This window comes from Sturnus vulgaris, chromosome 2 (assembly GCF_052056855.1).
Source record: "Sturnus vulgaris isolate bStuVul1 chromosome 2, bStuVul1.hap1, whole genome shotgun sequence".
NCBI classification, from domain to species: Eukaryota; Metazoa; Chordata; class Aves; order Passeriformes; family Sturnidae; genus Sturnus; species Sturnus vulgaris.
The window spans coordinates 118,784,553-118,808,315 of NC_142244.1; the positions used below are offsets into that span (position 1 = coordinate 118,784,553).

The following is a 23,763-nucleotide window of genomic DNA, read 5'->3' on the forward strand; positions in this document are numbered from 1 at the left end:
CCCCGGCGGCACCGAGAGGAACTGCGGGACCGGGATTCGAGTGCTGGGACAGAACCGGGACCGGGATTCGAGTGCTGGGACAGAACCGGGACCGGGTTTGGGTGCTGGGACAGAACCGGGCCCAGGCTGAGGCCGTTTCCTCTCCTCCTGTCCCTGCTCTGGAGCACAGCCCGACCCCCGGCTGTCCCCATTGCCATTGCTGTGCAGAGGGACAGTGTCTCCATGTCTCCATGGCCCTGTGGGAAGCAGCACAGCAGCAGCAGCACGACCCTGGTTCCACGGCTGCTCGTTTTTCACCACAAAAAGAAGCGTTCCCAAGACAGCACCACCCATTCCTTTGATATTCCAGGTTTTATTGAGTTTGGGTTCAGGGTGGGGTGTGGTTCAGTAGTTCAATAAATACTGCAGAACTGCCTGAAGCCCCAGTGAGTTCCAGCAGGGAGTGAGTGCAGGAGCACTACATCAATAAGAGGTTTTCCACCTGGGGTGGAAAAACGGAGCTCTCTGAAAAGAGGTGGCAGGAGACCTTCACCAGTGGCATGTGGCCCTCACAGGGTGGCACCTGACCTGTGGCCAAGGACAGCACTGGCCCCCTGCCAGGAAACTGCCTGAGCAATTAGACTAAATGAATGAATTTAATGCAGAATAAAACACGGCAGCAGCTCTGCCCTTCCTGCCCCCATTGCAGGACATTGAGCCAGTGCCAGGCTCTGCCCTGGCAGCCGAGGGAGAAGAGCCCAGGAAGCAACACCCCTCCCACCCATCTGCTCCTTCCAAAGGCTTTCTGGAAAGGCCAGAGGGGATGAGGACAGGGAGCAGCAGAGGGACGAGGCTCTGGCAGGGTGGGGACACTGCAGGTGTCAGCTGGACACTGAATACAGCGACCCTGGGGATTCCCTGCCAAGGAAAAGGGACCAGCCTGGTGTGCACCTCCTCTGGAACACGAGGAGCAGCCTTTGGTGACTGCAGGGACAGTCAAGGACAGACCTGTGAGTGGCACCAGCACCTCCCCGTCCCCCTCCTGCCCGCAGGGCTCCATGGAAGGCCGTGCCAGAGCACTGCACTCCCTGCAAGCCCAGGCACTAAAGCAATCCTCACCTATGCATGTGCCCCACCCCTGTGGATGGGGAAGCTACACCACCCCCCTCCCTCCCAGCCCCAGCATCCTCCCCTTGCTGCAGACGCCCCTGTCCCAGCAGCTCCAGCTGGGACGGCTCTGCTGCAGCCCTGGGCTGTCCCTTAGGAGCCACACATGAGGCACTCCTCCCTGTTCTCCAGGGAGCACACCATGGCTGCCTTGTTCCTCTCCTTCTCCTCCTCCTCCCTGGCCTTCTCCCGGTCCCGCAGCTTCTCCTTGTTGAGGGTGAACTGGATGGGGTTGGCAGCGGGCTTTGTGCGCAGGTAATACATGCCAGTCTTCAGGCCCTGGGGACAGGGGGACCCTCAGGGCTGGGACCCTCAGGGCTGGGGCCTCGGGGCTGGGAGCCTGTGCAGGCACCCCAGCTCTGCACATAACCCAGGGGAAAACGGGGTTCTAGGGAGGAAACAGCCCTTTGTCCTTCCTGGAATCCATGGGATCAGCTGTGCCAGGATTTATCAGTCCCTGGGTACCAAACTTATCAGGTCCCATGTGTTGGGAACAAGCCTCTGATCACAGGTAACGCCCTTGTTTTTGGGAACAAAACCCCAGCCCGAGATAATGCCCCATCTGTGTGGGGAGGATCCCCAATCCCAGCTGATCCCTCTGTGTGGGGAAGATCCCCAATCCCAGCTGATCCCCATTTGTGTGGGGAAGATCCCCAATCCCAGCTGATCCCCCTGTGTGTGGAAGATCCCCAATCCCATCTGATCCCCATTTGTGTATGAAGATCCCCAATCCCAGCTGACCCCCCTGTGTATGAAGATCCCCAATCCCATCTGATCCCCATTTGTGTATGAAGATCCCCAATCCCAGCTGACCCCCCTGTGTATGAAGATCCCCAATCCCATCTGATCCCCATTTGTGAATGAAGATCCCCAATCCCAGCTGATCCCCCTGTGTGTATGAAGATCCCCAATCCCAGCTGACCCCCCTGTGTATGAAGATCCCCAATCCCATCTGACCCCCATTTGTGTATGAAGATCCCCAATCCCATCTGACCCCCATTTGTGTATGAAGATCCCCAATCCCAGCTGACCCCCATTTGTGTATGAAGATCCCCAATCCCAGCTGACCCCCATTTGTGTATGAAGATCCCCAATCCCAGCTGACCCCCATTTGTGTATGAAGATCCCCAATCCCATACCTGTTTCCAGCCATAGAAGTGCATGCTGGTGAGCTTCCCGTAGTTGGGCTCAGCAATGTGGATGTTCAGGGACTGGCTCTGGTCGATGAAGGCCCCTCTGTCTGCAGCCATCTTCAGGATGGTTTTCTGGGAGATCTCCCACACGGTCTTGTAGAGCTGCTTCAGGTCATCAGGAATCTCAGGGATGTTCTGGAAGGAACACGAGGAGTTTTGCAGTGTGGAAAGCACTGACAGCCCAGGTCTCCCTGTTTATAACATGGAATTCTTCAGGGATTGCTGGGGCTCCAGTCAGCAATCCTGACTGGGACTGAGGCCTGTACAGCTGAGCCCTATCCCTCAATCCAGAAGGGTTTGGGACAGGAGGGACCCTAAAGCTCATCCCATCCCAGCCCTGCCATGGCAGGGACACCTCCAACTGTCCCAATGTCCAACCTGGCCTTGGGCACTGCCAGGGATCCAGGGGCAGCCACAGCTGCTCTGGGCACCCTGTGCCAGCCCTGCCCACCCTGCCAGGGAACAATTCCTGCCCAAAATCCCATCCAGCCCTGCCCACCCTGCCAGGGAACAATTCCTGATTCCCAAAATCCCATCCAGCCCTGCCCTCTGGCAGTGGGAGCCATTCCCTGTGTGCTGTCCCTCCATCCCTTGTAAACATCTCTCTCCATGTTTCCTGTTGGCTCCTTTAGGTCCTGGAAGGCCACAATGAGGTCACCCTGGAGCCCTCTCTTCTCCAGGCTGAACAATCCCAATTCTCTCAGCCTTTCCTTGCAGGAGAGGTGCTTCATCCCTCTGGTAACTTGGTGGCCTCCTCTGGACATGCTGTGTCTGCAAACACCCTCAGCTCCCCCTCAGCAGTTACATGTGGATAGGTTGGATTTTAGGGCAAGGCTCTTCCCCCAGAGGGTGCTGGCACTGCCCAGGCTCCCCAGGGAATGGACACAGAGCTCCAGGAGCTGCCAGGGATGTCCAGGCTGGGATTGCTGGGGGGGCTGGCCAGGGCAGGGGTGGGATCAAAGATCCCTGGGGGTCCCTCCCAGCTCAGGATATTCATGATTTTCCCTGCTATGAAATCACCCCTTTATTATCTTCCTGTTAAGTGTGAATCCAGAAGGAGCAGGCCCTGCCTGGCAGAATCCCTGCCCTGCTCCCTGTACCTGGATGGAGCCATTGTGGGCAATGATCTGGTTCTTCATCTCCTCGTTCCACAGGCCCCTCTCCGTGAGATCCTTCAGCAAGTGGGGATTCACAACCTGCCAGGGGCAGAAACCAAAGGTTTTTAAATGGTTGAACAAGATCCTGCACATTCCTGACAGACCCTCAGCCCTGAAGTGTTCCAGTCCAGGCTGGACAGGGCTTGGAGCAGCCTGGCACTGTGGGAGGTGTCCATGCCCTGAATCACCTTTAGGGTCCCTCCAAACCATTCTGGGATTGCACTGGACATGGCAAATTAGAAAGGAGGCTGTATGGAACTGCCCTGCATGAGCAACTCCAGAAGATGGGAAAGGAGAGACCTTGCTGTTGCAGGGCCAGTGGCCACAACCCGAGTTCCTGAAGAAGGGTGTAAACAATCAAGACTGATGTCAGGAGGGGAAAGGCCAGAACAGGGGCAGGCTGAGTACTGGGAAGAAAACACAGCCACCTTTTCCTGCTGGGACTGGGGTCCCTGTCCCCCTGCACAGGGAGGCAGGGCAGTGATCCTCCTGTTCCACCTCCCCATTCCTGTCTGGGGTGATCCTGCAGCACTGAGGGGATGGATGGACACACCTCCCAAACAGGGACAGCCTCCCCCTGTCTCCAGAGGGGTCTTTGCTAACTCCAGCCTCCAGAACTGCCTTGTTTCACTCCCCTTCCCAACTGACAGACCCCTCTGAGCCTGTGGAGCTCTCCCATGGCCCCTTCAGACCCTCGAGTGCTTCACAGCTCCTTCTCAGGACCGTGGTCTCAGCTATTCTCCCCATGTCCCTTCCATCACATCCCCAGCCCCCCTCAGCAGTTATTCCTGCAGCCCACCTGGAGACCCACGAAGGTTTTTCCAAAAGCAGCACTTGTTTGTAATCTCACCTATTCCATGGTGACTGGAACACACAGAGCTGCAGTCCTGCAGCACCCAGTGCTCCAGGTGCTGGCACACCAACTTCCAGCTGAACTGAGCCCCCAGGTGTGAGGCCTCCCCTTGTCTTCCTCAGTCATAACACATCAGGAGAGCCCAGCAGCCCCCAGAGCTCACCTGGAACTCCCCTGAGAGGACCCTGCGTGTGTAGATGTTGCTGGTGTAGGGCTCGATGGACTCGTTGTTGCCCAGGATCTGGGCAGTGGAGGCTGTTGGCATGGGGGAAATGAGGAGGCTGTTCCTGACACCGTATCTGGGGACAACAGGCAGAGTCAGGAGCTGCAGCCAAGGGAGACAGGGCAGGAAGAGCCAGGAACAGCACTGGGAAATCTGGGATAACCTGCAAAGCTTCACAGGGAAAAGGGAGCACCCCTGGCACTGTGGGTCGAGTGTGTTGGAACCCTGAAGCCTGGGAGTTTTGAGCTTTCTGAGCTTTCTGGCACTGCCCCCCTGCAGAACACTGCTTTGGAGCTGAGCCCTTGGCCAAAGCTCCCAAATCTGAGTGATGGAGTTAAAATCAGGGCTGTGGAGTTCAATAGAAGTGTGTGATTGCACATGGGGAAGGGTTTGGGATTTGAGGTTTTTAGATTATAGTAATAGGTATGGAACAAGATGGAGGCCCCTGGGCATTGTCTCTGTCTTCTTCCATCTTCTCCCTAGTTTCAAGTAATTTTTGGTTGAACAGTCAGGGCTGCACTGAGGGTCACAGGGGTTTGGTTATTGGGTAAAAGGATCAATAATAGAGGTGTTAATTCTCTATTGCACTGTTCAGCTTTAGGAGACCTTGTAACCAGCTCGGTTCAGCTCCATTTTGCTCACTTTTAGCTGGTAGCTGAAGTGTTGCAGAACTCTCTGTACTTCAGATAAGGTTTAATAAACAACCAAATCTGAACAAGAAATTCATCTCCTTGGTGTTTTTAATCCTGACTCCGAGTGAAGGCAGGAGAAAATGAAGACAAGGCACTAATTGGGTGCTGCAGGTAACTCATTACAAAGTGCAAGTGCAATCAGGGGCTCTGCCACCCTCACCTCTCAGCTGAGGCTTTCCCCAGTGATTCAGGCATGGGATGGGTGCAGGCACTGCACATCCACAGCCCTGGGGCAGAGCTGGACCAGCAGCCCATGAGGAGGCTGAAACCTCTCCACACACAGGACAGGGCACAGATTTACCACATTTAAAAGTGAGAGCCAAACAGGCAGAATTAGTCCATGACAGGCACTTCACACTTCAGTGATTCCTGTCTTTAGGACGTTCAAGGCTCAGCTTGTCCCTGGCAGCAGGGCAGAGCCCCCAGGGGCAGCTCATGGCTCACTCCTCACTACCTTGGTTTAATGGGAGCACAAATCCTCCTGCTGGATGCATCCAGAATGGAATTAGAGCTCAGCTAAAGCAGAGCACTGAGGGTGAGGCCTTCCTCGGCCTGGGAAGGACAAAAATGAAAGAAAAACACCCAAAAAACAGCTCAGAGGAAAGATCTGCTGGGGTGGGGGGAACACATGGGGCTGTTTTCACACTTGGACCCTGCCTTTAGTTCTCAGAAGACAGAACATATCAAATTCATATCCAGAGCCAGGCTGGATGGGGCTGGTAGCAGCCTGGGACACTGGGAGGTGTCCCTGCCACGGCAGGGGTGGCTCTGGGTGGGCTCTTCCCACCCAACCCAGTTCTGGGATTTATCTGACATCTACTACAAACCCTGCAGGGTTACTCACTTGGCAATCTTCTCCTTCAAAGCCTTCCAGTCCCAAAGGTCAGAGGGGGTGACATTCCACATGTCATACTGAAGGATCTGAGGAACACAGTTTGGTCCAAATTAGAGAGGGCACTCTTTTCTCCATGGTTTATAAATCCCATTGGAAATGGAACAGTTATTTCTCTTAGTTCTTCTCTCCAATTAGATCTCAGTGAAGCTCTGGTATGACCTGACAAGCACTCCATCTTGTGACTGCTCCAGGGCACAGCCAGCACAGGCTGAGTCTTGTCTTTTCCCATCAGAGAATCCCAGAATATCCTGAGTGGGAATAAACCCCCAGGGATCACCCAGTCCCACTCTGCCCTGCCCAGGCCCCCCAGCAATCCCAGCCTGGGCATCCCTGGCAGCTCCTGGAGCTCTGTGCCCATTCCCTGGGGAGCCTGGGCAGTGCCAGCACCCTCTGGGGGAAGAGCCTTGCCCTAAAATCCAAGCGGAGCTGCCCTGGGCCAGCTGCAGGCGCTCCCTGGCTGCTGTCCCTGGGGCAGAGCAGAGATCGGAGCTGTCCCTGCGCTGCCCCTCGGGAGGAGCTGCAGCCCCGGGGAGCTCTGACCTCAGGCTGCTCCAGGCTGGACTGACCAAGTGACCTCGTGGGGCCCCTCCAGACCCTTCCCCATCCCCGTGTCCCCCTCTGGACTCTCCTGACACCCAGAACTGTCCCCAGCACTGGAGCTGAGCCAGGTGGGACAATCCCTGCCCAGGCTGGCGATGCTGGTGTCCCCAGGACAGGGATGTCCCTCCAGGCTCCCAGGCATGGCTGACTCAGATCCCAGTGGCCATGAAGCAGGTCCCTGCAGCAGCCCAGGCACAGGGTCAGCTCTCCAGAGCTGTTCCCTCACACTCACCCCCTTGCTGACCGGAGAGCCCTCGTAGGTGTCGTAGGGGCCCTGCTCCCTGGCCAGCTCACAGCTGGCCTCCAGGGCCCCGTAGTAGATGGTCTCAAAGATGTGCTGGTTGAGGAGCTGGGCCTCGGGGCTCTCAAACGGGAACCTCATGAGGATGAAGGCGTCGGCCAGGCCCTGCACGCCGATTCCTATGGGGCGGTGCCGCCGGTTGGAGCGCTCGGCCTGCGGGACAGCACAAACAGCAGTGACACACGGCAGTGACACACGGCAGTGACACACGGCAGTGACACACAGGGCAGTGATACACAGGGCAGTGACACACGGCAGTGACACACGGCAGTGACACACGGCAGTGACACACAGGGCAGTGACACACACGGCAGTGACACACGGCAGTGACACACACGGCAGTGACACACACGGCAGTGACACACGGCAGTGACACACGGCAGTGACACACAGGGCAGTGACACACGGCAGTGACACACAGGGCAGTGACACACGGCAGTGACACACGGCAGTGACACACAGGGCAGTGACACACACGGCAGTGACACACGGCAGTGACACACGGCAGTGACACACGGCAGTGACACACAGGGCAGTGACACACAGCAGTGACACAGGAGTGACACACGGCAGTGACACACAGGGCAGTGACACACGGCAGTGACACACAGCAGTGACATAGGAGTGACACACGGCAGTGACACACACGGCAGTGACACACGGCAGTGACACACACGGCAGTGACACACGGCAGTGACACACAGGGCAGTGACACACAGGAGTCACACACAGGAGTCACACACGGCAGTGACACACTGGAGTCACACACAGGGGTGACACACAGGAGTCACCTCCAGCACATCTGGGCAGTAAAACCAGCCTGGGATGGGCTCTGGGAGGCAAACCTGCTGCAATGTGCTGTGAGCTCTGCATCCACACACCTTCCACCCAGACAGTTTGTCAGAGCTCAGCACAGACTGACTGTGTAACCCAGGAAAGGCAGCCAGGACTTTGATGTTCAGATTCTGTTTTATTAAATGTCTTCATTTATCAGAATGTGCTGAATCTGCATCACTGAGGTTGGAAAATCCCTCTGAGCCCACCAAGTCCAACTGCTCCCCAACAGTGCCAAGGCCACCACTGACCATGTCCCCAGGTGCCACATCCACACAGATGTAAATCCCCTCCAGGGATGAGGAGTTCAGCACTGCCCAGGGCAGTCTGTGCCAGGGCTGCACAGCCCTTTCCATTAAGAAATTTCTCCTAATGTTCAGCTTAAACCTCTCCTGGCACAGGTCGAGGCCATTTCCCCCTGTCCTCTTCCCTGATCTCTGAGAGCAGAGCCTGGCCCCCACCTGGCTGCCCCTCCTGCCAGGGAGTTGTAAAACCGACCAAAATGAGTTACACTTCCTCAGCATCTTTCCAGGATCCTTCTCTTTGTTCCACTTCCCACTCTGTTCCTAGTGCTGGTCTGTGCTCCATGGAAATCCTCACACATGAAAAAATTCCAAAGGCAGAAGCAGAGTGGGAAGGTTTCCTGCAGCTGCTCCACCACAGAACTGCTCTGGGTTGAAGCTCAGGCAGGCACTGACAGGTCTCACCTGGGAACAGGTGATTCACAGAGCTCCCAACAGGTCTGTGGGGCTCCCCTGTGATTCCCTGTGTCCCAGACTGCTCTGGGATTGCTCTGGGCTGGATTCAGCCCTGCCCCAGCCCAGCACTCACCTCTGGCACAGGGTAGTAGTTGATATCAATGATTTTGTTGAGGTTTCGGACGATGACCTTGGTGACCTCAGCCAGCTTCTTGAAGTCATAGGTGTGCTCAGGGGTCACATACATGTTCAGGGCAATGGAGGCCAGGTTACACACAGCCACCTGTGGGCAGGGACAGGGAATCACTGAGAATGGGACAGGAACACCCAGCTCTGCCCCAAAATGCACAGAAACAGCCTGCCAGGCTGGCAAAGTGCACCCCTTGCTCCTCTGGCATGGCAGAAGGTGTGCAGAAGGTAATGACAGTTCAGGAAAGTTCAGCAGAAATTGGTATGAGCAGAAAAATCCTGCCCTGGTCAGTCCTACTGCCTGGAAACCATCCTCACACAGAATTCCAGGAGGGGCTGGGATGGAAGGAATTTTCAAGCCCCGTTTGTTCCCTGTTGCTTTCCCTTTGAAGGGTGTCTTGTGCCATCCCAAATCCTCCACAGGAGTGGGAAGGGAACCCACGGCCAGTGGGAGAGCTGTGAGCACTGAGGTCAGAAGTGTCTCAGCTGCCTGTTCCCTTCCCCAGGCAGCAGTCAGACACACCCCAGAGCTGCTGGGGGCACTCCCAGCTCCCTCCTGCACCCACCTCCTCCTTGCTGGTGTATTCCACGATCTCGGTGCACAGGTTGCTGCACTTGATGGTGCCCAGGTTCTGCTGGTTGCTCTTCCTGTTGCAGGAGTCCTTGTAGAGCATGTAGGGGGTGCCAGTCTCGGTCTGGGACTCGATGATGGCGTACCAGAGCTGCTGGGCCTTCACCACCCTGCGCACGCGGCCCTGCCGCTCGTAGCTGCAACACGCACGGAGCTGGCTCAGCCCCAGAGCCCCAGAGCCCAGGAATCCCTTACACCCCTGGGCTCTGGGGCAGCCAAGGCCCTGCTCACTGCTGAGCCCTCTCAGCAGGGCAGCAGCACTGTCCCTGTTTAAGGGGAACAGATCTTTCACCACAGCAATCCCACACAAAGCCACGGAGGGCTCTGAGCAGGGTGTCCCTCTGTGGTGACAGAATTCACACACAGCTCCACCCTGACAGGTCACAGTGTGGACACATCCCCATCCTCACATCTTTATCGATCTGACAATGAGCCCGGTGGCCACCTCTGGGCCCCCTCCCAAGGGGGAGCTTGCCCTTGTTGCTCAGATGCACATGAGCTGCCTGGAGAACCAGGTGTCACCCAGGTGCCTCAGTTCTGACATCTGTCCTAGAGAGACTCCATGTGCCCAATAAAATGATTTTAAAGGATTTGGACTAATTACATTTTAAATACCTAGTGTGGAGACGTCATCTCTAAGCGTGGCAGGGCTCACAAACTTGAGAAAAATGCCCTGGATCCTACAGGACACAGGCAGCTCTGGGAGAGCACGGCACCACTTACAGGTCTGCTCATTCTTCTTACCTCTCATAGAGCTTCTCAAATTCCTCTCCCCAGACATCATCCAGGCCAGGACACTCATTCGGGCACATTAAGGACCAGTCCTACAAAGGGGAAAAATATTCGGAGGAAATCTTCAGGCACTCTGCTGATTAAAGCTGTGGCTGCCCCTGGATCCCTGGCAGTGCCCAATGCCAGCCTGGACATTGGGACAGTGGGAGGTGTCCCTGCCATGGCAGGGGTGGCACTGGATGAGTTTTAAGGTCCCCCCAAGCCAAACCAGTCCAGGATTCTGTGAAATACAAGCAGGCATAAGAAGAACAATTCAGTGAGAAAATGTTGATGCTTTCAAGAAAGCCAAGTCAGAACAGCCCAACAGTCCAAGAACAAGTCATGGGCTGTGAGATTAAACCCTCCATTCTCCACCTGCACTGCCAAGCTCTCAAACAAGGTGCAGCAGCTCCTCCAGGAAGGTCCTGGAAGGAACAAGGGGCAAAGCAGCTCTGCAGCCCTTCCTGAGCTCCTTCCAGGGCTGCTCCTCCTCCACCACCAGAGCTTTTCTGTGCCAGCCGAATTCTCACCTGGTTGGTTTCCACTCGCTTCATGAAGAGATCAGGGATCCAGAGAGCAAAGAACAGGTCCCTGGCTCGCTGCTCTTCTTTGCCTGTGTTCTTCTTCAAGTCCAGGAACTCAAAGATGTCCAAGTGCCACGGCTCCAGGTAGATGGCAAAAGCCCCAGGTCTCTGGGACACAGGACACAATCTGGATCAGAACAACCTGTCCTTGCAAAGAAACCTCCTGCCCTGCTCCTGAGTGCCCACAGCACCCCGAACGAGCTGGGAACCGGGGGGCAGCACCGGATACCAACACAAGGGGAAAAATGCCCTTTTGTGATTATGTGCCACCCACAACCACTCCATCAGCTCCCTGCTGCTCATGGCACGACCCTTCCCAGGGGGGAAGCTCTCCCTGTGAGGGATGGGGGCTCCAGAATGGCTTTAAAAATGCTGTTTGTTGTATCCAAATGATCCAGCAATTTATTTATTATTTTAAATGCTGTTTATTGTATCCAGAGGATGCAGCAATTCCCAGGTAGTGACAAGAGCCCAGCCCACACCTGTCAGCCACAGCTGGGGGTTTGTGTGAAGCCTCTCTAGTTCTGGTTACAGAGTATCTTAATACATGACAATCAATCAATACTTTTACTGTTACCTGTTGCCTATCATAACTACTAACATTACCATATTTATGCAACTATTTTTCAATTACAAAAGCAAGGTATATTACAGTTTAAGCTAGAAGTTGTTCTTCAGTTTTCTTACAGTGAAAAGTTTTGAGATCTTTCTTTTTACTTGCAACATGGCATTGTTGTTTACCTGTAAAAATCTTTTTGCTTAGTAAAAACATATTTTGTTTAAGGTGAATTTATCCTGTGTTTTAAATCATAAAAAACCCTTTCAACTCATTTTACCCTTTGGCTTCTAGTTATCCAGAAAGACTGGCTCAACAATTTCTTCTTTATCAAAACTTGCTACCATTTCTATTCTTTCTTCAAATTCTACTTTTAAAAATCTTTCTGTTGTACAGACATATCTGTGAGACTTTTCTGTCCAATCCTTGTCCTTCCCAGCATCTCCCACTGCCCCAGGCTCCCTCCTGGGCCCTCAGTGCAGGTACCTTGTTCCCACCCTGGTCCACGTAGCGGGCGGTGTTGTTGTACACCCTGAGCATGGGGACGAGCCCGTTGGAATTCCCGTTTGTCTGCAGAGACACAAAACCCATCAGTAAACACCTCCTGCTTTCACTGCATCTCCTGGGGCCCTTCCTCAGCCTGCACAGCTCTTACACTGATCACCATCAATTATTTCTAGTCTCTTCCTGCCCTGCTATAGGGCAAATCTGGGAGGAAACAAATACATTTGTACTCTCAAATACAACCATCATGTAGTCACCCCAAGACACTCCCTCACACTATTTCTGACAAAAAAGTATTTATCAGCTACGTGTCCCAGAGTCCCCAGCAGTGTCCCCGAGCTGGACACTCACCCCAGCAATGTCCCCACTGGGGACACTCACCCCAGCAATGTCCCCATTGGGGACACTCACCCCAGCAATGTAGCTGCCCGTGGCACGGATGCAGCTCACAGCAAGGCCGATGCCCCCCGCAGATTTGGAGATGAGGGCACACTGCTTCAGGGTGTCGTAGATGCCCTCGATGCTGTCGTCCTTCATGCACAGCAGGAAGCAGCTGAAGGAAACAAACGGTTTTAGTGGATAAGGATGGGAAGGAAAAGTCATAAATGTTTCACCAGGCTGCAAACACCAAGGCAAACATGGGATTTTTAGTGTGCTGCTCCACAGGGGTGGAATAAAGGACAAAACAGAAACCATCATGAGCTACACCTGCACTGCTGATATCTCTGGCCATCAAACATTTTTAATCACAGAATCCCAGAATACCCTGAGCTGGAAGGGACCCACAAGGATCAGAGTCCAATTTCTGGTGCCCCCAACAATCCCAGCCTGGGCATCCCTGGCAGCTCCTGGAGCTCTGTGCCCATTCCCTGGGGAGCCTGGGCAATGCCCAGCACCCTCTGGGGGAACCTTTTCCCAACAGTTTGATACAAACCTTTATAAAATAGAATCATTTTCCTGATATATGCAGTATCAAAAACCTATCAGTTATGCTTGCTGCTTTTAGAAAACAATTGCCAGGACTCATTTGGTAATCTGCAGCACACTCTGCACATCAGGAACCTTCCAATGTAACACAGCCATGCAAAGGTTTCCATTATCTCTAGAGTTCACTGAAACCTGGGCATTTTTCCCCAAAGAAAGCTAAAACCTGACAGCAGCTTCTCAAAACATCCTAAAACACACACAGAAACTCAGCAGCTCATTTCAGAGGCTGTGCAAGCACCTTGCTTGAGCAGATGAGATCCCTGAGCCCTCCCCTGTGCCCAGGCTGCCGTGAGGAGGGGGAGGGAGGGCACCTGGACAGCTGGGGCCGGTTGGTGCCCGCGTTGAAGAGCGTGGGCGAGGCGTGGGTGAACCAGCGCTCCGAGAGCAGGTTGTAGGTCTCGATGGCAGCGTCGATGTCGGCCTTGTGGATGCCCACAGACACCCTCATCAGCATGTGCTGGGGACGTTCAGCCACTGCAGGGACACACAGCACGGAATGCCACCAGGGAACGCCATGGCATGGCTTGGGAAGGACCCCAAATCCCACCCAGAGCCAGCCCTGCCATGGCAGGGACACCTCCCACTGTCCCAATGTCCAGCCTGGCCTTGGGCACTGCCAGGGATCCAGGGGCAGCCACAGCTGCTCTGGGCACCCTGTGCCAGCCCTGCCCACCCTGCCAGGGAACAATTCCTGCCCAAAATCCCATCCAGCCCTGCATTCTGGCAGTGGAAACCATTCATTCCATTCCCTGTTCCTGTCCCTCCATTCCCTGGGTGCTGTCCCTCCATTCCCTGGGTGCTGTCCCTCCATCCCTTGGCAATTGTCTCTCTCCATGGTTCCTGCAGCTCCTTCAGGCCCTGCAAGGCCACCCTGAGCTCAGCCCAAAGCTTCTCCTCTCCAGGCTGAACAATCCCAGCTGTGCCAGCCTTTCCTCCCAGCAGAGCTGCTCCATCCCTCTGCTCATCCTGCTGCCTCCTCTGGGCTCTCTGCAGCAGCTCCAGCTCCTCCCCAAGCTGGGACAGGGCTGGGGCAGCTCTGCAGGTGGGGTCACACCTGAGCAGAGGGGCACAGGGCCAGAATTCCCCTTTTCCTGCTGCCTACCCTGGGGATCAGCCCAGGGCACAGGGATTTTGGGATGATTGGATGCCAAGGCACAAGGTTGGAACATGTCCAGCCTCTCACCCACCAAGCAAGCCCAGAAAGCCAGAGAGAAAGAAAACTCCATGTGACAGTCACAGAGAAGCTGCAAACACTGCAGTGGGACACCTGAGAGGCAGAGCTGTCATGGAATCACAGAGTGATTGGGTTGGAAGAGACTTGAGTTGTCCAGCCCAACTCCTGCTCAAAGAGCATCAGGCCTGTTTATTCAGGACTTCATCCCTTCAGGCTTTGAGAAACTCAAGGAACAATCTGCTCCATGAGCAGATGCTCCAAGAGCTGCTCTCATGGAAGAGAGCACCTCTATTAACAATTAAATCTAATCAATATACAGAATGCAATTATGTTCCAGCTTTATGATATTATAATTAACCTCTGACCCTTTTGGTGTCCCAGGGTATCCAAGCCAAGAGCCTGCATCACTGACTGCACAGTACCTAAACTTAGCTTTGATTTAATTTAAATTAACTCAAAATTTTTAAGTGCTCAGCACTAGGAACAGCCCTTACCTTTGGAGTTGATTTTCAGCAAGTAGGAGCGTTCCAGAGTCTTTAAAAGAGAGGATGGATTTTCGCAGACAGGCAGATTTGAATTTTTTAAAAAAACCACATTAACTCCAAACTCAATCATCTCCACATCCCTCATCCCAGGCTTCACCACCCCTGCACTCTGCTCCTCCTCTCTTTATTAGCTTAATGAGGTCATTAATGACTGAAAATACACAAGTGCACTGGAAGATTCCAACGGTGTTTTGGATTACAGTGCATGGGCAGGAGGCTCCACACTGTCCTGAACCCACAGGGCCTCTCTGGAGCCCCCAGAGCCCTAAACCTGAGTCAGGGCCAAACCAAAGCAGCACAGCTGAGCCAGGTGTGATCAGCAGAGCAGCCCCTGGGGTGGTGTGGGGACAAGTTCCAGCATGGGAGAGGATTAATGTGTGGGATGACACAGTGAGAGAATTGCTCCACCAAACAATGGGAAAAGCAAAAATCCCTTCTTTGGCTTAAAAAGGATTAGAGTATTTCCTTTAGGAATGGCACCCAGCAGCATTCAGTGTGATCTGCTGTGAAACCCAGCCCAGCAGTTCAAATATTGCAGCAGCAAGAAAACCCCGTGGTTTATCCCACTGGGCAGCTGCTTTGTGCAGGTCCTCTTCACCTTCACAGCCCCACTGATGTCCCAGCTCCTCCTGTGCCCCAATCCAGACAATCCCACATGCATTCCCACCCTTCCCCACACAGCCAGCAGCAATGTGCTCTTTACCTTAAAGCCGAAGTAGTTGTAGGAGAAGTCTCTGTCGTAGATGATGGCAGAGTTCAGGCGCTGCAGGAAGAACAGAACTGACTTTACAGGGTGGAACAGTGTCAGACCTGCTGCCATTCCTGACCCCAAAGCTCTGGGCTGTGAGGGGCACCAGGACACAGCAATGAAGCAGGAACAGCACTTCCCTCAAAACAACAAAAGCACAGCTTCAACATCCTTTGTTCACTCAGCGTTTGCCTGGATTTACTGAAATCTAACTGGACAACAAGACACAAAACACAGAAGGACCAAAGGAACTTCCCAGTCAGAACACAGACCTGGAAACTGAACCCAAATCTCTCCTCTCTCTCCTGTGCTGCCTCACTTTGCTCCAGCACAAGCTGCTTTTTCTCAAATTAACTAGTTGTGCTGATCATGGCAATGGGAACATCCAAAAAACCAAATTTTACTACAAAAACACCCATAGAGGAAGAAAACTTCTACATCCCCTCTTACACTCTCCACTCACGCCCTGCACTGATTTCTGTGTTGGCTTTTTACCCTAAAACAAACATGGCTTGCTTAAAAAAATTAAGAAAATCAAATTATTTAAGCTTTCAAAATTCAGTGCAATAGTTCAGAAGTGAAACAAACCCCAGTACTCACATCTTTGTTGGCCAGAACTATGTCCAGAGTCTCTTTGGAGATCATTGGGGAGTGCTTCCCGTTGTGAGGGTTGATGTAGGTGTAGAGATCCTCCATCACATCTGCCAGGGAAAGGGATGTGAACAGGACATGTCCAGGCCTGTCCCTGCAGCACCTGGCTCTGGGATTCAGGGATGGACAAGGCAGGGATGCCTGTCCTGGGAAATAACCCCCTCAAACACACAACTGCTCTTCTACTGCCCAGCACTGCCAGCCTGGACAACCCACTTCTCCTACGAGTTCTGCCAAAACCCCACTGTAAAAAGTAACAAACGGGGAGGAAAGCGGGTACAGGCTGATCTCAATCCATCACATTTTCCACATTCCATCTCTACAGCTGCTTTTCATAAACCAGGCAATTCCATTTGCCTCGGGGAACTCGTGGGGTTTCATCTCCATGGCATTTCCAGCCAGCCGGGGCCCTCAGGGACTCCCACCTGAGAGATTTCCAAATTTCCGTGCTCCAAACCCTCAGTGTGTGCCTGCCCCCAGCAGCTGCAGACGTTCACCCACCACTGAAGACTTTCTTGGTCTCCTTGTGCAGGTTGGAGACGGCGATGCGGGCGGCCAGGATGGCGTAGTCGGGGTGCTTGGTGGTCAGCGTGGCCGCGGTCTCTGCGGCCAGAGTGTCCAACTCCACCGTGGTGACCCCGCTGTACAGCCCCTGGATCACCTTCATGGTGATCTGTGCCTGCAGGGGGGAATGCCCGACGTCAGGGAGCCCCAGAGCTCCTGGGTCACAGGGATCTCAGTGCCAGCAGCACAGCAAACTGGAACCAGACTGGGAGAGCTGGGAATGCTCCTGGAGAGGGACTGGGGACAAGGGAGGGAGGGACAGGACACAGGGAATGGCTTCAAAGCAGGATTTGATGGGATTTTGGGCAGGAATTGCTCCCTGGCAGGGTGGACAGGGCTGGCACAGGGTGCCCAGAGCAGCTGTGGCTGCCCCTGGATCCCTGGCAGTGCCCAAGGCCAGGTTGGACATTGGGACAGTGGGAGGTGTCCCTGCCATGGCAGGGCTGGCACTGGGGGGGATTTTAGCTCATTCAACCCAAACCCTCCTCTGTGCAGGGATGGTTTCCAGGCACTGGGATTGACCCGTCTCTACTGAACCTTTGTGAACTGCTGCTACTTTCGCACAACTCTTGAGATTTCCAGCCTCCCTGGGAACATTAGCACAGGGTTTGGGAGGGGTACTGCTGGCCTGAGAAGGTTCTGGCACAAGAAGATCCATGTCCCAAAGGAGAAACTGAGCTCCAGATAAAGAGACTCACATATGACTGTGACAGTCCATCCTGGAAGGGACAGGCTGTGAACTGCACACACAGCAGGGAATAACATGGGAGCCTGGACATGAGAAGCCAGGATAGATGACACCCGGCTGTGCTGGTTTCACTCAGAGGTTTCTCTCTAGGAGAAACCTCACTCCTCTGTGAGTTGATGGAACCAACTGAAGGCTGGTTTGGTTACTGACAGCCTGAAAAACCAATTGGATAAAGTTAGTTCACTCTGTGAACACACATTTTGAAGGAGGTAACCTGGGAAAAAAGTTCTTTTATTTCTGGTGAGTGACCAGGTAACATCGACCTCCCGGGCTCCCTCCCATGCTGGGGGGGCTCGGGAGGCCGTGGGGCCCCGTGTGCAAACCAGGGGTCCCGATGGCCGGGGGGAGGAAAGGCTCATTGATGAGACCTTAGCCCGGCTTCCTCCCCTACGAGCCCGCGGCTCGGGGGGTGCCCCGGCCCCTGCTGCTGGCTCGGAGCAGCTTTGGAGGGGCCGAGCCCGCCCAGCCCTGGGGGAGGCAGCCGGGGCCTGTCCGGGAACAGGGGTGGCCATGGGCAGGGCCGGGCCCTGTCCGGGAACAGGGGTGGCCATGGGCAGTGCGGGGCTGCAGTTAAACCCCAGAAAAGCTGATTGAGATCTCAGCCACCCATCACCCAGCACGGCCTGGGCCTGGCCCAGCCCTGTGACTTCTATGTGAAACTTTAACTCTTTAGTGCTCAGATAAGATTTGCAAACCCCCGGCTTTCCTTTGAATATGAGAGGGGAAAAAGGAGAACTCTGAAGTCAGTGAAGCAAGAGCTAAGTTTCTTTAGATGGAAGGAGAATGAGGAGATGCTGTGAAGATGGCTGAAAAATCCTCTTGTAAGACTGCAGGGATGAACTGATGTACTGAATATTCCTATAAACCATGGAGAAAGACATGGAGGGTTGGAGATGTTCCATTTGATAGATTGTTAATCAAAAAGCATCTGTGTTGAGAATCCTTCACCCCGAGGAGAAAAGGAGATCTCTTTTTCTGGAGATGAAGCATGAACAGAGAGAAAGAGAGATTAAGGTTTGGAACAGTTCATTCTTAAAAGTAAATACCCCATGAGTTTAACATGGCCCATAAGCACAGCTTTGGGAAAGCTGTGAAGATGGGAGGAGCTTCACGACTTTGCAAGGCTTTTTTCCCGGGTGGATGCAAATCGTGAAAGTGAAACCATGAGAGAACTGGGTTCTTTTCCCTCCTTGTGGAGAAGTCCCTACGGCCTGACAAGAGGAAACTTCTCTCTCCAAAGTGAACTGAAAAGAACTATTTAAGTTGGGAACTGACTGAAGTGCGTTTTTTTGTATGTTTGTTTTGTTGTTATGAAGGCTGGGAGAGGGAGGGAATGAGTGGTCTGAAGATCTTATTCTGAATTTGCTTTTCTTTCTCTTTCTTTGTGTAGTTAATGAAGGTTTTTATACCCTTTTAAGTTTTAGCCTGCCTTGCTCTTGCTCCTGGTTCTGTGTCACAACAGAAAATGAATATATTTAAATTGGCAAGTCAAAACTCTAACACGGGTCAAGGACTGGGAGTGACCATGCAAACAGAGACTACACAACAATCTGTGATTGGCTGGAAGCCTTCTAGAACATTCCATCACAGTCTATACAAGTGTGTGCTCAACCCCATTTTGGGGTGTTCTACAGGAGCTACACAGACCTGCAAACATCAGACCTCTAGAAGTGTTTTTGTTTCTTACAGGTAGCTGTGAGCAGACATTTCAGGTTATGCTTTATGTCAGCCCTTTTTATTTCTCCTTATATTAAAGCTTTCAGTTTCTACCCGTTTAGTCATTGCCATCCCTTTATTACTTATTTGGCCACCTCACCAACACCATCCTGGGGTCAGGTCCCAGACTCCAACACATGGCTGCAGAATCAGTAAAAATTCAGGGGCACGGGAGGACTCAGAATTTCACTTGTGTCCTCAGCATCAGCTCCCAGTCAGTGGGGACAAATCAGGACACTTCCTGCTGTGGTCACCAAGTCACCAGTGTCCCCCTCCTGCTGTCCATCCCAAAGACTTCTGGGTGCAGGACCAATGGCAACTGTTTGGTGGGTGGAATTTCAGACTGGAGAATGGATCATGAGAATCTGGGAGATGGGAAGAGCCTGAACTGGTGACTCCAAATGGCCAGACTGGGTCTGAGACCTGCATGAAAATCTCACACACATCAGTGGGTCCAACAGGGAGCCATCCTGGGCAAAGGCTTTGGAAGGAGAAGCTTCCATGAGTGGGATCAATACCCACTGCAAAGCAGCTCAGAAAAGCAAGCAGGGATGTGGCAATGACAGGGAATTCTGTCCTGGTGTTTGACCAGAAGGGGATCCAGAGCTATTCCATGTGGCATTGCTCCAACTTTGCACAGTGATACTGGGAGCAACCTAACAATCCAAAATATGGGAACTGGAGCCACAAAACTCTTTTTTTAAAGGACCAGGGGCTCAACAGCTTTCCCAAGGTTTGAAGGGAAAGGGATCTACGGTAAGGAAAGGGATTTTTCCCCTCCACAGTCTCTGTGGGGAGCAAAACCTGGGAAGCAAAACCCCCAGAACACAAACAATTCCAGCAAACACATTCTGGATGCGTTTGCCAAGAGCTCATGGAATCCCAGAACATCCCGAGCAGGAAGGGACCAACAGGGATCCCCAAATCCCACACAGGACACCCCGGGAATTCCTGCCTGGTTTGCCCAGGAGCAGAGGGGTCAGGGCAGGACTCACAGGATCCACGAAGTCGGCGTTGAGGCCATAGCAGAGCTTCTGGATGCGTGATGTGATCTTGTCAAACATGACCCGCTCCTGGCGCCCATCTGGGGACAGATCAGCCCGGGCTCCCAGTAAGGACCAGTTCAGCACAGCGTGCCCCTCCCAGTCCCACCAGTAAGGACCAGTTCAGCACAGCATGCCCGTGCCAGTCCCACCAGTGCTGTACCAGTGAGAACCATTCAGCACAGCATGCCCGTGCCAGTCCCACCAGTGCTGCACCAGTAAGAACCATTCAGCACAGCATGCCCGTGCCAGTCCCACCAGTGCTGCACCAGTAAGGACCAGTTCAGCACAGCATGCCCGTGCCAGTCCCACCAGTGCTGCACCAGTAAGAACTATTCAGCACAGCATGCCCGTGCCAGTCCCACCAGTGCTGTACCAGTAAGAACCATTCAGCACAGCATGCCCGTGCCCAGCCTCTCCTGTGGGGGAATTCTGTGTGGCAATCACCAGGGACAGCTTGGGTGGGGTACAAGGAAAGGAGAGCCTCTCCCTCCACCCCATGAATTCCCACCTAAAACTGCACAAACCCAATTCCCAGGGTGGGGACCCAGGTGAGGGTCACCCCCACCTCAGCTTGGGGACCATCCCCTGGCCCAAAGGGGTGGGGAGCAAGCCCAAAGCTCCTGCCATGGGCTCCTGTCCTGGGGTGACTTTGTCATGTTGAATTGTATCCCCATTTGTCTGTTTAGCCCAGAAATAAGTTTTGTACCTTTAAGGCTGGATTTGAGAGTGAAGGAGGGGGGAGGAGAAGCGGTGGAATTTCTGAGGCGGTTGTTTTCAAAACACAGAGATAGAAGTTCCATTTTCAAAACACAGAGATAGGAGTTCCATTTTCAAAACACAGAGATAGGAGTTCCATCGCTTCGTCTCCTTCGTCACCGTGGTGGACAGCGGAGAGAGCTCTCCTTTGCTTTTAGTTAGTTTTTGACTAACTGAAGCAGAGAAGTTCCCCGAAAAGTTTTTTTTTTCCTGGAATTATTTATTCCCCCTGGAATGGGGACCCGAGGGAAGCACCAGGAGCTCACACCTGCGGCCCACCAGGGCCTGGCCTGGGCATTTTCCAGTGCCGGAGGGACTGAGAACAGACTGAGCCGAGCTACCACCACAGGAGAGAGACTTTTTGAATTTGTCATCTCTTCAGAGCAGCGAGAAGTTTTGTTGTTCGATATTGTATTTTTGGGTTTTTTTGTGCTGGGCAGTGTTGTGCCTGTTGAAATAAACAGGTTTTTTCCACTTCTCTCTGAGGAAATTTCTTCCCAAACCAGCTGGGGGAGGGGCCGCTTGGGTTTGTTTCCTGGGAGGGGGGGGGCGCCCTTTGGAAGTTTTTTTTGAAAGTTTTCTTCCAAATTTGCCCTAAACCAGGACAGCCCCAAAAGAAATGGAGAGGTCTCATCCCCCACTCCTGTTGTCTGGGGGAGCTGTGTCACTTTGGGCTCCCCCCAAAGCTGAGGGCAGCCCATCTCCTCCCACCAGGTGCCATCAGAGCTGAGGGAGCCCATCCTCCCGTCAGAACTCCCCTAAGAGACGGGGGGCACCCTCTCTGCTCCCTGTGTGTGCCAGGAGTGGGATCCCCAAAGACAAAGGGGGCTCATCCCCTCACGTGGCCATGTGCCATAAAGTACCCCCAAAGCTGAGCGGGACCCATCCCTCACACGCCGTGAGCGACCCGTCCAAAATGGGGGCGATTCCCACCCGCTTACCTTGGGTGACACACAAGGGACCCCCAATGGCAGAGGGAACCCCATCCTTCCGTGGGCCACGCGGGAAGCCCAGAACGGGGGAGGGATTCCCCTGCAGCTGCCACGAGGGAATCCCACGAGGGACCCCTGAAGCCGAGGGGTGCCGTGCCCACACCCTGGGCAGCTCAGTGCCCCCCACCCCATCCCCGACGCTCGGTACCGTGTGTGACCTCCCAGGGGCGGGGGGACCCCCAGAGCAGCCCCCCAGGGCGGGGGGGAGCGCTCCTCACCTCGCTTCACGACGTGCATGGCGGCGGAGAGTCCCCCTCAGCGCCTCTCGGTCCCTTGCAGTCCTGCGAGTCCCCTCCCAGTCCCTCAGTCCCCCTCAGACCCTCTCGGTCCTGCTCGTTCCCTCTCAGACCCCTTCACTCCTGCTCGCTCCCTCTCAGTCCCCCTCGGTCCCTCTTGATCCCCCTCTGACCCTCCGGGACCCCCTCGCTCCCCCCCAGACCCTCCGGGACCCTCTCGATCCCCCCCAGACCCTCCGGGACCCTCTCGATCCCCCGGTCCCTCTCGATCTCCCTCCCTCCCTCACTCTCGATGTCTCCCTGCAGCTCCGCGCCCGCAGCTTCCCGCGCCCGCCGCGCACGCCCCGCCCCATTGAGGCGCCCGCCGCCATCTTTCCTCCGGGCACGGTCGCCCTGCCTTGCCCCTTCCCGCCCCGCCCCGCTCCCGGCGCTGCCTGTGGCCGCTGGCGGACACTGATGCCGTCCCTCATCCCGATATTCTCCCCGCTTTGCCCCCCGGGAATCTCCGCCCCGCCGGGGAACACTGCGAATCCCGCCCGCTTCAAAGATGGCGGCGCCTGCGCTCCCCCCGCCCCTCCGGGGAAGGAGACGCAGGGACAGGACGGAGCTGAGGGCGCCAAAGACAGAGGCCGCGAAGGGACAAAACACCCTCGTCCTGAAACGCCAAAAGAATAACTATGGTTATTTTCATTATCCTAAATCAAGGCCCACGCGTGAAATGTGCGATTAAACTTTGGATCCCACTACCCAGGGAGGTGGTGGAGTCTCCGTCCCTGGAGTTGTCCAAGGGACAATTGCCCAGGAACAACCTGAGGCTCTGCCATGGAAGGGCTGCGGTGGCCCAGGGCTCAGGAGCAGCAGGGAAAGAGCTGAAATTACACAAAATTCTCTCCCAGGTTCAAAAGCAGCAAAGCTGCACCTGCAGAGCCCCTCTGGAGCCAGGCTGGGACACCTGGGGGTGCTCACCTGGACAGGAGAAGCTGCAGGGAGAGCTCAGAGCCCCTGGCAGGGCCTGAAGGGGCTCCAGGAGAGCTGGAGAGGAACTGGGGACAAGGATGGAGGGACAGCACACAGGGAATGGCTTCAGAGCAGGATTTGATGGGATTTTGGGAATCAGGAATTGTTCCCTGGCAGGGTGGGCAGGGCTGGCACAGGGTGCCCAGAGCAGCTGTGGCTGCCCCTGGATCCCTGGCAGTGCCCAAGGCCAGGTTGGACATTGGGACAGTGAAGGTGTCCCTGCCATGGCAGGGCTGGGATATTTAAGGTGAACTTTAAGGTCCCTCCAATCCAAACATTCCGTGGATCTGCAAGTGAGGGCTCAGGGGCAGCAGCACCCAGGCACTGCTGAGGCTCCTGAGCAGAATCCAAGCCCAAACCCCATCAGCTCCTCTCCAATCCTGCCCTGAGTGTCTCAGGAACTGGGAGCTGTGGCTCTTGGGAGCCCAGGCTGGCAGGAGAACATCTCTGGGTCTGTGGTCTGAAGCCTGGGAGGTTCCCCTTCCCTGGGTCCCCTCTGCCTGCAGGGTCAGACTGAGCTGCTCCCACATCGGGGGTACAGGAAATGCAGCCCAATGTGGCACCACCCCAGAAATGTTGGGGTTTGCTCCATGACAGAACAACGAACCATCACCAGGCAAGTTACCCTTGAGCTGAGGCTGCTCCTGAGCGGCTCAGAGAGACACCTCAGGGCTCCAAGGGGCTGGAAATTCCATTTTTTATTGCTTGTGGATGGGCCACTGTCCCTTCCGAGGTGAGGGCGTTGGAACCACTGGG

General features: G+C 54.5%; 1 protein-coding gene across 2 annotated transcripts; it reads right to left on the minus strand.

Moving 5' to 3' along the window:
• Window positions 1-332: 332 nt before the first annotated feature.
• Window positions 333-22,318, minus strand: RRM1 (ribonucleotide reductase catalytic subunit M1). Of its 2 annotated transcripts, XM_088160554.1 has the most exons (19): window positions 21,973-22,318; window positions 19,956-20,044; window positions 16,434-16,611; window positions 15,882-15,982; window positions 15,237-15,296; window positions 14,483-14,522; window positions 13,126-13,288; window positions 12,239-12,380; window positions 11,810-11,893; window positions 10,714-10,875; window positions 10,157-10,236; window positions 9,348-9,549; window positions 8,726-8,875; window positions 6,992-7,213; window positions 6,109-6,185; window positions 4,513-4,648; window positions 3,440-3,535; window positions 2,286-2,474; window positions 333-1,425 (listed from the first exon to the last, which is right to left on the minus strand). In XM_088160554.1, the coding sequence occupies exons 1-19, from the start codon at window positions 21,989-21,991 to the stop codon at window positions 1,240-1,242; spliced, it is 2,376 nt and encodes a 791-aa protein (XP_088016680.1). In that variant the 5' UTR covers window positions 21,992-22,318; the 3' UTR covers window positions 333-1,239. The 2 variants fall into 2 exon arrangements, with proteins under 2 accessions (XP_088016680.1, XP_088016681.1); XM_088160555.1 differs by lacking the exons at window positions 14,483-14,522; window positions 15,237-15,296; window positions 15,882-15,982; ... (1 more) ...; window positions 19,956-20,044; window positions 21,973-22,318 and having other exon boundaries at window positions 13,053-13,158.
• Between the last annotated feature and the right edge of the window lie 1,445 nt (window positions 22,319-23,763).

Excerpts from the sequence above, each read along its gene's own strand:
- RRM1 (XM_088160554.1), bottom strand. Across the intron at positions 10,237-10,713 it reads AGCGAGTGGAAACCAACCAG|GACTGGTCCTTAATGTGCCC; the intron begins GTGAGAATTCGG and ends TCCCCTTTGTAG. Across the intron at positions 7,214-8,725 it reads ACTACTACCCTGTGCCAGAG|GCCGAGCGCTCCAACCGGCG; the intron begins GTGAGTGCTGGG and ends GCTGTCCCGCAG.